The 13,454-nt window shown below is 48.5% G+C and overlaps 1 protein-coding gene across 8 annotated transcripts in view; it reads left to right on the top strand.

Annotated features, from left to right (window-relative positions):
• LOC140602733 (ribonuclease pancreatic-like) overlaps positions 1–13,454 on the top strand; it is a 44,707-nt gene that overhangs the window by 23,772 nt on the left and 7,481 nt on the right. For 2 of the 8 annotated variants that reach the window (XM_072772695.1, XM_072772696.1), the window contains exons 2-3: positions 2,722–2,837; positions 4,027–4,723. The exons of 1 other annotated variant lie outside the window; for it this stretch is intronic. In XM_072772695.1, the coding sequence (XP_072628796.1) occupies positions 2,722–2,837; positions 4,027–4,506 (596 nt within the window). In that variant the 3' untranslated portion in view covers positions 4,507–4,723. Of the gene's footprint in view, positions 1–2,721; positions 2,838–3,215; positions 3,374–3,644; positions 3,720–4,022; positions 4,724–11,191; positions 11,305–13,454 lie in introns of those variants that run through there. 5 more of the 8 variants (XM_072772700.1, XM_072772697.1, XM_072772698.1 and 2 more) reach the window with 5 other exon arrangements.

The raw sequence follows: 13,454 nt of genomic DNA, 5'->3' as shown, positions 1-13,454 counted from the left end.
TATATATATATATGATATGTTATGTATATATGAACATACACATAGTGTGTGTGTGTATGTTCTCTGTACACATACACATACAGAGAAAGAAAGGAAGAGTGTTAGATGTTCCCCCCTGCCAATCTTGTCTTTTAATGGGCCCATTTAGCCCATTTACAGAGTATAATTATTCATTTGTATCTACTATCTTATTTTGCCTTTTCTATTTGTCTCATTTGTCTGGCATTTCTATTTCCTCTCTTTTCTTCCCTTCTTTCTAGATTAGTTGTGTGTTTGTCATTCTATGGCAGCCATTAAAGCTGTTCACAAATAATTCTCTTGTTCCAGGCAACTAGAAGGATCCTATTTCTCTGTCCCTTGTACTTAAGCGTGACCATGAGGTTTTCTCTGGTCAGTGAAGTGGGAATAGAAGTGGCATGTGTCCCTTCCAGCAGAAGGGTTAAGAGCTGTTCTGTGGGGTGCTATATCGTCTTTTAAAAAGTTTTTAAAATATTTTATTTATTTATTTATTTATTTATTTATTTATTTATTTATTTATAGTTAGTGGGTAGAAGAGAGAGGGAGAAGGAGAGAGAGAATTCCAAGCAGGCTCCACGCTCAGCATGGAGCCCAACACGGGGCTCGATCTCACGACCCGAGATCATGACTTGAGCTGATATCAAGAGCCACCCAGGCCCCTCAGAGATTCTCTTATCTGAATAAAGGCGAGCCTTCTGAGAGTGAAGCTGCCCTGGGTCCCCACTGGGGAGTTTTACAGCATGGAAGAAGACCCACAACTCACACCTGCAAAAGCAAACATTCGCACAAACTATCTTACTCCCCATTTGTTCCCCTAAAACTCATTTATCTCTCCTAAGAAAACATAAACAAGACCACATTTATTTCCTATAGAGTCCTTTCCCTCCCTTCTTTCCCCTATTAAGTTAATATATAAACCTTTATCCGTAGCTGTTCAAGGAGCCACTTCTTCTGTGCTCCTACATAGGCACATGCACGGACATGGTCTATTTTCCTGTTAACCTGTCTTTTGTCAGTGAATTTGCTGGGTCTCTGATGTGAACCTAAGTCGTCAAGAAAAGTTTTCCTCCCAACCGCAATCCAGATGATGTGAGTGCTATGAAAGGACTGAGAGACAAAGCCTGGGTGTACTGTAGGGTGTTGGACAAACCACGGGAACGTGGGACTAGAAGCTCACACCATACCACAGCTTCCTTAGCCCCTCTTCTACTTTCAAAACCATACAGGTTAGCAAATAATGCTGACTTTACTCAGGATTTCTTGGATATAACATGGCAACATAACAAAAACACTTCCCTTTAAACAATTCTCTTCTTTCCACTAAGGTCCCTCTCTTCTCTCCTCTTCCCCTTTCTTCCTCTCCTCAGGGCTTCAAAACTGCCTACTTTTCTCAGTTCAGGGTTTTAGCAAAACAAAAGCCCTTTACTTAACCTCTAATAAAAAGGGAGTCGGAGATGGGTCAGTGTGAACGAGACACTCTTCATGGAGGATCTCAACACCACCCGATGTGAGTAATCACTTATCGGGCTAAGGACCCTCCAAGCCCTCTGCACATCTTACCTTATTTCGTCCTCGTAATAAATCTAAGACATGCATATCATCATCCTCATTTCAGGGATGAGGTAGCTGAGGAACAGGGAGACAAATTCAATTCTGTAACTTGCCCAGCTCTTAAGATGCAAAATCAGAATTTGGACTGAGACAATCTAAATCCAGAGCACGGCAGGTATTTTGATCATCCTGACTCCAGAGTAATTGCAACTGTCACCCAGCAAAAACAAGTCTTTCTAGGAGGTGTGAAATTGCATAAAATTTCTGGCCATGACCGACTCCATCTTGAAGCTCCATTTTCCCTTCTAATGAACTTTTGAACTGGGCCAGGCCCGGTGATTGTTTTACAAGCAGTTTCTTATAAAGTCAACGGGACACCTGGCATCTGGATCATAAAACTGTCAGTGTGGGCTTTCGGGTGACCGAGTAATTAATCAACGCATATCACGAAGAGTGAGGTTTGATAACACCAACCGGTTAGTCGATCACAGTGTAAATAAGCACGGCTCAATCTGCTAGTGCCAATCACGGTGTTTTCTCCTTCTCCTCTCTTATTCAGGTCAGGTGTTGGCCCCCCCTCGCCCTCTTCCTCCTGGGACCCCTGCTCTTCCTGTGAGGCAGGGCGCTTCTCTGAGTACTCTGGAATCTGTGCTCCAGAAAATGCAATTCGGAGATCCCCCAATAAGGACTTTTGTTCTTTTTCAATTTTGCCTCATTTTCTCGGTCTACAGAGGGAATTCTGCTGCTAAGAAATATGACGTTCTCTATTTTTCCTCCAAAAGGGATTTTTTTGGGGGGACACCTCGGTGGCTCAGCAGCTGAGCATCTGCCTTTGGCTCAGAGCGTGATACTGGAGTCCTGGGATCGAGTCCCACGTCGGGCTCCCGGTGCATGGAGCCTGCTTCTCCCTCTGCCTGTGTCTCTGCCTCTCTCTCTCTCTCTCTTTCTGTGTTTCTCATAAATAAATAAATAAAATCTTAAAAAAAAAAAACAAAAGGGATTTTTTTTTCTTAAGTAGTTTCCACACCCACCATGGGGCTCAGACTTGAGACCCTGAGATTGAGAGTCCCACGCTCTACCGACTGAGCCAGCTAGACATCCGTTGGGGGTTTGGTTTGGCTTTCATCTCTCTCCTCAACTCTGACCTTACAGGAGTGGTTGCTGTGGCCGAGAACTGCCGCACGTTCACCTGCCACCCCAGGAGTGCTCAAGGGGCCAGCACCGGGCAAGCCACAGGTCTTCTCCTCCCCGCCAGGGCACAGCCCCAGGTCTGCGCAGGCTTCCAGGTGGGGGTAGCTAAACGTCTCACTCCCTTCTCCCCGGAAGAGGTGCTGTTGGAATGCTAGCCATGCCAGGGCTCCTGGGGAGAAAGAGGACCTCCTTTCTCCCCCGCTGCTCTGGTGGTCACATGTTTATGAGTCCTTTGCTAACCACCAAGCACTATTTGGTGAAAATCGCCCCCTGAGATTACAAGGGCCTTGCTGGGGTTCAGGCATCAGTACCCTAGTGGCTTTCTCCACTGCTCCTTGGAACCAGCAAACAGATGAGGTTCATATAAAGTTCCTGTGGCCAAGCCTCACCCTTCCCAGCAGTCCTGAAAAGAGTGGTGTGGATGGTTCCCTACAACGTCCCCTCCTCACAATGTCCTTGTTTCCCTCTACACTGAAACCAGGACGCTCCTCCCACCCATCTTTTCTTGGAAGCCAAGCCCCTTTGTAATCTGTATAAGATTCCCTCTCCAGGGATCAAGGGATTGCAGAGACTGGCCTTCTGCTCTCTCCTAGAGACCACGCTAGAGACCCAGGTCAGTGGCCAAAGACGTGGTCTCAGGGGCTCTTTCTGCTTCTGCATTGGATTGGAGGGACCAGGGTTGGGGAGGATAGAGCCTGAGAGAGCCTGGGGTAGGCAAATATAGGGTTGAGCACGCAGGCGGCAGGGAACCAAGGGCACTGGGGGAGCCAAGCATCTGTCTTGGGGCTACAGTGGCATCCCTTTGTGATGCCCGTGTCAGGCACGGGGCTGTTTCCCTTGTGGCGAAGGACAACAGGCCTCTGTCAGTCATGATCCTGGACACGTGATTGCATTTCAGGGATGCAATGTAGCTCATGGTTTATTCAAAAGGATTTTCTAATGAGCTGCTTGAGCACTGGGTATAAGTGTATTTATCTTTCAAACATATTTTAAATTTAAAAATCTCTAGTATTCAGACACAGGATTGTGGGATTTTAGTTCACTCTGGAGGTCACCCCCAGAGGGGAGGACCGCCTCTCCTTAGCTAGCGGGAGTTCAACGCCCTGGAGAGTGGTGCGCGTGGCTGTGTCCTTGCCGGGAGAATTGCACAGGAGGAGGTGTCTCTCCAGCTGCCCCAGGGGGAGGCTGAGAGTGGGGCAGCCACAGGCGGGAGCTGGGGTTCTCCCCCTGAGGCGGCGCTTGTCCTTCTCTCCCCTTCCCAGCTAGGCTCTTCCAGAAGGCGAGCCCGCCATGGCTCAGGAGAAGTTCTTGGTGCTGTTGCCACTAGTGGTCCTGGCGCTGCTGGGGCTGGCCTGCGTGCAGCCTTCTCTGGCCAGGGAGTCGAAGGCCATGAAGTTCCAACGGCAGCACATGGACTCGCACCCCGCCGCCATCAGCGCCAGCTACTGCAACCTGATGATGAAGCGCCGCAACATGACGGATGGGTGGTGCAAGCCCGTGAACACCTTCGTGCACGAGCCTCTGGCAGACGTCCAGGCCGTCTGCTCCCAGAAGGATGTGCTCTGCAAGAACGGGCAGTCCAACTGTCACCAGAGCCGCTCCCAGATGAACATCACCGACTGCCGCCTGAAGAACGGCTCCAAGTTCCCCAAGTGCGTGTACACGACCACGCAGAAGGAGCAGTACATCGTCGTGGCCTGTGAGGGGAACCCCCACGTGCCAGTGCACTTTGATGCGTGTCTGTAGCTCTCGGCCTGAGGCCAGAGAAGCGGGCGCCCTGTCGCAGGTGGCACCTGCTACCCCTCCCCTGCCTTCCTGCTCTGGGGAATCCCTGCAGCCGGGGCTCCTCCGGCTTGCTCCCAAACCCGGGCTGCCCTGCCCAGGGCTGCTCCGCTTGGTCGGGGGGCGGGGGCCCCATGTTAGCCACCTCACCGCTTCTTTCAATAAAGCACAGCTGTGCTCACCTGGGTTTCCCACGCTGTCGCCCTCCCGGTACTGCCTGTGTGATCGCTCCTGCAGGAGCTGCAAACCTGGCTGTAGCTTTGGGAGGCATCATCAGCTCATCCGAAGCCTTCTCTTCTGACGCTTGGCTTTGGTCACCCGAGATCATCCCTTGTAAACCGCCAGGCTGCTAAGCGAAGGCTACTGGGGATAAAAGGGGGCTATAGCCTGGGAGTGGGTGCTGGGTGAGCGGCCCGGCAGCCGAATGCAGAGACAAGAACCTCTGCCCGGAAGGAGGGTAGCCTCAGGAAGACCCTGCGCCGCCCCTGGGTGCGGGGAGGGATGTGGGAAACCAAGATCCTAAATTGTCATTTTCCTTTTTTGGGGTGAGCTATTACTAATCAGAAGAATGGCCATGTCTTAGCTGGAAAGTCAAAACCTTCAATTTAGGAGCCAAAGGGGACTGTAGAGATAATTCCGTTGAAGGAGAAAAAGTAGATTTTGGCTTTTGTATCAACTCCATTCGAAAGGGTCCGCCTAGAATGCTGTAGGAAAAATTCTTTTTTTTTTTTAAATAAAGATTTTATTTATTTGTTTATTCCTGAGAGACACAGAGAGAGAGGCAGAGACCCAGGCGGAGGGAGAAGTAGGCTCCCTGCGGGGAGCCCGAGGCAGGACTCAATCCCGGGACCCCGGGGTCGCACCCCAGGGTGAACACTTAACCCCTGAACCCCCCCCAGGTGCCCCTAATAAGCAATGTGCATCTCCGGAAGGCACCTTGGACAGACAGACACGTGTGCCCTTTGCCATCGTGGGCCTAATGTAATGCTCACTGTTATAGAGCAACAGTCTGAGTCTCAGAAAGGCTAAGTGACTTGCTCAGGGCCCTGCTGCTTAGGGGCACAGCCGGGACTAGACCCCGGGGCTCCCGGCTTCCAGCCGTTGTTCTGCTACCAGAGTGGAGACAGGGAGAAAATTCTGCAGTCTCCCTTCTCCTGGGGGTTACAGCAGGGGTGCCAGAGGTCTGCCTCTTGATTTCAGCTCAGGTCTCGATCTCAGGATCTCACGGTCATGAGTTCAAGCCCTATGTTAGGATCCACGGAGCCCACTTAAAAATGACAGCGGGGGCACCTGGGTAGCTTCGTGGCTGAGCATCCACCTTCGGCTCAGACCGTGATGCCGGGGGCCCGGGACTGAGTCCCGCATCAGGCTCCCCTGGGGTCTCTGCCTCTCTGTGCCTCTCTCTGCGTTTCTTGTGAATAAATAAATAGAATCTTCAAACAACAGCAATAAAAATTCAAAAACAAACAAAACAGCCCTGCACGCTGTGGATGGAGCTGTGGCCCCCCCCCCCCCCCCCAGCGGAGGCTCCCTCTCAGGCTTTCAGGGCACTTGCTCGGCTTGGGGCCTGCTTCTGCGCAGCCATTGGAAAGGCTAGAGACTCAGCTTGTGTCACCACTTAACCACTTCGTTTGACCCCTTGTTCACGCTTGCATGTGGCTCATGGAACCAGAGAGAGGCCCTATTTCCATTCATCTGACCAGTCTTTATGAACAACATCTATAAGTGTTGGAAGGGATGGTGTTTCCCCTAAGTAAGGCAACCCTTTTGCTTCTGTGGGAAGGAGAAGGGCTGGGGGTGAGAGGGACCAGACACCCTTGCATTTCTGTGGGGGGATCTCACTCTTACTGGCAGTGAGGATGGAGAAGGAAATGTAGGGTTTCTAGATAGATTCCTTGAGCCAGAATTTGTCTTAGGTTCATCTCAGCCTTGTTCCCCATCCCAGTGCTCCTCACTCCCCTCTTGCTGGTGCTTTCCTGGCGTTCTTAAGGACACCCATTTGGGGTTTCGCTGCTTCTGTATCCACACATCCGCCAGCTCTGGCTTCCAATCTCCCCCACGCCGGTGCTGGGGCCGGGGCCTGCTGGGGCGTCCATCTGGGAACACAGCGCTAGGTGAAGACTGGTCCACACTGGCCCAGCCAGGCAGCCCGGGCGAGGGGGGCAGGCTCTGACTGCGAGGACCCTGGGCAAGGAAAGCCAGAGTCCTGCCTGGAGAGGCTCAGGCGCCATCAAGGAGAGAAACATCTCAAATAGCGTGGGGAGGCAATGGAGCTCCGTTCAGTGGGGAGACTCGCCATCCCACCAACCAAGGAGTACTAACCCCTTCCAGGAGGCCGATCTGGCCGACTGATTTCAAACTTAAGGTGCTGGCGCAGTGAGGGGAGTAGCTGCTTGCAGGCACAAAAGGCCGTAGTCAGTGATTCTTTCAAGGATAGTGCCCATTTCCAGAAAATTCTTCAGACCAAACAAGCTTCAGGAACTCGGGGTTCCCGTGCCCAGGCAAGCACATCTCCGGGTCCGGCTTCTCCTCACTCCCACAGCTTCAAGCGTTCCCTCGAGTGACAGCGTCTCCGGCGGCTCCTCTCCTTCCTCCCCGGCTGGAACCCTCCCTTCATTCCTGCGGCCAACGCCCGGCCCGCGCTGCGCCCGTCAAACTGGACCAGCCCTCCAGGCCCAGAGGAGCCCCCGACGGCGCAGACCTGCGAATCACCAGGCTCTGTCTTTCCAACGCTGCTCACCCACAGGTGCACCCGGAGCTCCTGGCTGACCAGAGGGTGCTCCCAGCGCCTGACTCAGCCCTCACCGGGGACAGCGGCCCTTGCAGGGCTCCCGATCCATGATGGAGGGTCCCGCTGAGGGCGCCGGTGACAACGCGCCTCCCCAAGGCCAGACGTGGCGCGTCTGGAAGCATCTCCAAACTCTGCCGAGTGTCACTAGGGGACAAGGTGCACAATCCCTCTGCAAATCATTCAGCAAATTCGCGTGTCCTTTGGGCTGCTTCCTGGATGCGATACATACGTGGATGGCAAGATGCCCTCTTGGCCTCTTCCCTCCAAGTTCATCTCCCTTCTCACTCTCTTACTGTCTTAATTAACAATAAAGAAGGAGTTGTTCCTCTGAAGGAACAGGGTACCACTGGGCGTGTTCGCCCAATGGGTTTGGTGACAATACTTTAAAGCTCATGACTGCTGTCGTTCTCTACTTTCTTCTAGCTACAAGTCTGGGCAGGGCCTATACCCAGGACCAGTTTCCTTCCTTTTCCACCCTCCATGAGAGTACAGCCGGGTGGGTGATTGGGCCAGGGCACCTCATTTAGCCCCAGCCCCACTATCAGCTCCCTGTGCCCTGAGGCAGGTCTATAGCTCTCTCGGGACTACAGTTTTCTAATCTATAAAACCAAAGGGATGGGTTTGTTCAAAGTCCCCTTATGCTGATGACTTTCTAGACGAGCATCCATTCTCTTTCTAGCAGAGCTGGCATGTGTGTGAGTAGGCATCTCCAGAATGGTCGCCTCATTGAGATCTGGTTTAGTTCAGAGCTCTTCTCTCAACACGAAGCCACCTTAGAGGCCTAGTTGACTTCGGCACCTCCTAGTGCAGATTTCTCTCTCAGGCAGCTTTAGACAACCTCCGAGTGTCCACGCTGGCAGCTAGCCTCTGGCAGGGCTTGTTAGGTGTCCTGGGCCTTGACAACCCTTGGATATTTCAGTCTGGCTCTGGTGCCACAGAGGGGAGAGACTAATGCAGAGGCAAGATTAGGGCAGGAGACAAGAACAGGACCTGGAATTTTCTGAGTATCTTCGAAACATGCCTAATAGAGCCTGAGGGGTGCTTAGCTGGCTCAGTTCATAGAGCAAGAGACTCTTGATCTCGGGAATTCTAAGTTCAAGTCCCATATTGGGTGTAGAGATTACTTAAAAATAAAGCCTTTATAAAAAAGAGAGGTTGAGAGCTGGGCCCTGCTTTAGGCCAGCCTGTTTGGCAGCTTCTCTTCCCTACCTCCCTCAAGCTCTCCCTTCCTTTCCATAAACACTGCTGAACAATTATTTAGGAGGAAGGCTGTCCGATAATGGGGGCTTGGGCTGTTGTAACATAGAGACAAAATCTGTAGGTGGACATGACTAGTCACACATGTGGTCATGTTTATAGACCTGTGAAATTAAGGAGCTTCAGGGCAAGGAGGGCCATTTGTGATCTGGCTCTAAGCCCTTCACCTTCAAGGTAGAGAAATTGAGGCACAAAACCAAGAACAGAATGAAGAAAACCAAGTCTTCATTCCTTGAGTGTGTGTTTTTATGCTTTGCCTGCAAATTTTTGTTCTTTTTTTTTTTAATTTTTAAAAATGATCAGACAGGAAAATTTATCTTTTCCATATACGAGTCTCTGAATTTTAACACAGGTGTAGAATTGTTACTGGATGATTTCTCACTGCCTTTAACTCAGGAAATGCACGGGGAGCCCTGGCCCTACAGAGGTCAACTGTTCCATCCCAGGAACCTCAAGGGGTGGCTGGACAAATTTTCAGCATAGCTCTCGGCTGGATCTGCCAACACTGTTGCCAAACAAACTCAGATAAACTCATCACAAGAGACGCTAATAACTCAAGAGATGAGTTTGGGAAAAAGAAAGGGGGAAATTTATTTCCAGGGCCAGCAGCTGGGGGAGGTGGCCAGCTCAGGCCTTAACAACCAATCTCTTTGCCTGCAAGATGGACACCTAGAGTTTTATAGGAGGAGATTCAGGGCAGGGAATGGTACCTGCAAGAGAGCAGGCAAGGATCATGGGTGGGATGGGCATGTGTTCAGCCCATGATCTTCGGGAAGGAACGGGATATGTGGGATGGTTTTCTAGTCATTCTGTTGATTTCAGGGCTTTTCTGGTCTGGAGGTTGGAATGTTCCTGGTCATTATCAATGCCTCAAGAAAGTGCAATAAGAAATAACCGTTGGGTTCTATAGTTGAGGAAGAGACTCACTGACAGAACTGTACAAGCTTTATCCCAACCAGGACACAGAACAGTTCTATCATCCCCATTTCCCCTTGTGCTAATAATCTTATATAGTCATACACTTTCCCCCACTCCCTCCACACCTAAGAACAACTGGCCTATTCTCTGTCACTATTGTTATGTCTTTTCAAAAGATTATACGAATAGAATTACACAGTATGTAACTTACCAAGACTGCCTTCTTTTTTTTTGTATATATTTTTATTGGAGTTCGATTTGCCAACATATAACACCCAGTGCTCATCCCATCCAGTGCCCCCCTCAGTGCCCGTCACCCAGTCACCCCCACCCCCCGCCCACCTCCCCTTCCACTACCCCTTGTTCGTTTCCCAGAGTTAAGAGTCCCTCATGCTTAGTCTCCTTCACTGATATTTCCCACTCAGTTCCCCTTCTTTCCCCTTTAATCCCTTTCACTATTTCTTATATTCCCCATATGAGTGAGACCATATAATGTTTGTCCTTCTCCGATTGACTGACTTCACTCAGCATAATACCCTCCAGTTGCATCCATGTGGAAGCAAATGGTGGGTGTTTGTCTTTTCTCATGGCTGAATAATCTTCCATTGTATATAGAGACCGCATCTTCTTTATCCATTCACCAAGACTGCCTTCTTTTACTCACATAATGCCTTTGAAATTCATCCAAGTTGTTGTGTGGATTATTCCTTTTTATTGCTCAGTAGTGTTCAAGTGCATGGATGTTTCATAGCTTTTTTGTCCATTCACCCACTGGAGGACATTTGAGTTGATTCCATTTAGGGTGATTATGAAGACAGCTGCTTGAAACATCTGTGTACATATTTTTGTGTGAATTGGTAGAAGAATAGACACAGGGATCAATAGGACAACCTCAGTAACCCAGAAACAGACCCAGACAAACATAATCAAATATTTTTTTTTAAGTTTTTATTTATTTATTTGTCAGAGAGAGAGAGCCCAAGCAGGGGGAGTGGCAGAGGGAGGGAGAAGCAGGCTCCCTGCTGAGCAACGAGCCCAATGTGGGGCTTGATCCCAGGACCTTGGGATCATGACCTGAGCATAAGGCAGATACTTAACTGACTGAGCCACCCAGGTGTCCCTGATCAAATGTTTTTTGACAATGGTGCAAAGTGATTCTAGACAGAAAAGATATTTTTTTCCAACAAATGGTGACTGAACGTTCAAAAAAACCCATGCAACTCCCTTCCCCAAATTTCTAAATCTTAAATCTTTCTTCCCTTGCCCACTCTTTTTAAATTTTATTTAAATTCAGTTTAGTTAACATAGAGCGTATTATTATTTCTTGTAGAATTTAGTGATTCTTCAGTTGCATATAACACCTTCTGCTCATTAAATCAAGCGCCCTCCTTAATACCCGTCACTCAGTTATCCCATCTCCCCACCCCCTCCCTCTATCAACCCTCAGTTTGTTTCCTATGTTAAGAGTTTCTAACGGTTTGCCTCCCTCCCTGTTTTCCTCTTATTTTATTTTTCCTTCCCTTCCCCTATGTTCATCTGTTTTGTTCCTTAAATTCCACATATGGGTGAAATCGTATGGTATTTGCCTTTTCTGACTGACTTATTTCACTTAGCATAATACTCTCTAGTTCCGTTCACGATGTTGCAAATGGCAAGATTTCATTCTTTTTGATCCCCTGACAGAGGCAACTCTGCACCAGTGGAGATATCACAGAGGCAACTCGGCACCAGTGGAGATACCTATGATATGCTTCTTAGTACTGGACCCACCAGCTGGATTTGCTCTCAACCAGAGAGTAAGTGGGAACTTTGAGGTTGGAACAGGGCAGACAGTGAAAGCAAAGGAAGTGAGAAGAAGGAAAGTACGGGTGGGGCATGCCTGGGTGGCTTAGTCGGTTAAGCATCCAACTCTTGATTTCAGCTCAGGTCATGATCTCAGGGTCCTGGGATCCAGGCCTGCTCCAGGATCCATGCTCAGCGTGAAGCATACTTGGGAATCTCTCTCCTCATCTGTCCCTCCCCCTGCTCGCAGGTGTTCTTTCTCTATCTCAAATAAATAAATAAATCTTTAAAAAAAGTAAGGTAGTAAGGAATTATGGATATGGCGTCAAGGTAGTAGGTCTAGAGAGACTTAGAGGTCAAAAGTGATGAGAAAATAAGATAAAAAAGGATGACATAATTGGATACATAGTTCCCTTGGTTCTGTTGACTTCCTATTCTGGAAAGTTCACTGATTAAATCACTCAGGAGTAGGAGGAAAATTTATTTTTTCTCACAGGAAATATACACTTTTCCAAACTTCTGCTTTCCTCTCTTGGGCTTTTAGGAATGGTATGTCCACTCTATGGCAAGCCTCGATATTTTGCTTAGGTTCAATAGTGTGATGTCCAAAACTTGTAGTTTTTAGAGCATCCATGCACTCCTGAAATTTCTTTAGTCACCCTAGATAATGGGAGATGTAAAACCATCATTTCTTTCCTCTTACTCTCTAGTTTGATTCAAGTCATTGCAAATAGCAAAGATTTCATTTTTAATGGCTGAGTAGTATTCCAGTGTGTGTGTGTGTGTGTGTGTGTGTGTGTGTGTGTGTGTGTGTGTGGCTCTTGTGGACATTGTTGCTATAAATATTAGGGTGCGAGTGCCCCCTTTGGATCACCACGTTTGTATCTTTGGGTTAAATGCCTAGTAGTACAATTGCTGAGTCATAGGGTAGCTCTATTTTTAACTTTTTGGGGAATCTCCATACTGTTTTCTAGAGTGGCTGCCCCAGCTTGCATTCCCACTAGCAGTGTAAGAGGGTTCCCCTTTCTCCCCATCCTCACCAAAATGTGTTGTTTCCTGTCATGTAAGGTGGTATATCGTTGTGGTTTTGATTTGTATTTCCCTGATATGGGGTGATGTTGAGTATTTTTTCATGTAACTATTGGTCATTTCTATGTCTTCTTTGGAGAAATGTCTGTTCATGTCTCTTGCCCATTTCTTGACTAAATAACTTGTTCTTTGGGTATTAAATTTGATGAGTTCTTTATAGATCTTGGTACTAGCCCTTTATCTGATATGTCATTTGCAAATATCTTTTTGCATTCTGTCCTTTGTCTCTTAGATTTGTCGACTGTGTACTCTGCTGTGCAAAACTTTTTTATCTTGATGAAGTCCCAGAGTTCATTTTTGCCTTTGTTTCCCTTGCCTTTGAAGACTGCTCTAGCAAGACCTTGCTGCGGGGGAGGTCAAAGAGGTTGCTGCCTGTGTTCTCCTGTAGGAATTTGTATGTATCTTTCATCCGTTTTGAGTTCAAAATTCAAAATTAAGTAATAGGAAATCAAAATATCCAATTGTTCAATACTGATGGTAATTACACACTTTTTTTAAGGTTTTTATTTTTTATTTTTCATGAAAAATACATAGAGGCAGAAACACAGGCAGAGGGAGAAGCAGGCTCCCTGTGGGGAGCTTGATGCAGGACTCGATCCCAGGACCTTGGGATCACACCCTGAGTCAAAGGCAGATGCTCAACCATTGAGCCACCCAGGTGTCCCAATGGATCACTGTTTCATCTGAGAGACTCATGTGCCTGGCAAAGCAAAGTTTGTTTACCAATCCTTTTCTCTTCTCACCTTCTTCTGAATTGTCTCCCCCTTTTAAAGCCCTAGACCCCTAGCCTTTCCTTAGCTCAGGATGGTCCATAAGCCTCAGTTGGCTAGCTGCTACTTAGTCTCATATTTTTGTAGGGCTCCTGTATTTATGGCATATTAAAAGAGTTTTTGTTCTATTAACTGCCTTTTTATGATGCGGGGACTCACTCTTAGCCAAGAACCTAGAAAGGTGGGGATCCCTGGATGGCTCAGCAGTTTAGTGTCCGCCTTCGGCCCAGGACATGATCCTGGAGTCCCGGATTGAGTCCCACATCAGCTCCAGCATGGAGCCTGCTTCTCCCTCTGCCTGTGTC

The sequence above is a fragment of the Canis lupus genome, chromosome 13 (genome assembly GCF_048164855.1).
Source record: "Canis lupus baileyi chromosome 13, mCanLup2.hap1, whole genome shotgun sequence".
Lineage (NCBI taxonomy): Eukaryota > Metazoa > Chordata > Mammalia > Carnivora > Canidae > Canis > Canis lupus.
The sequence above is the reverse complement of the archived record's forward strand: the minus strand, read 5'-3'. Positions and strand labels throughout refer to the sequence as shown.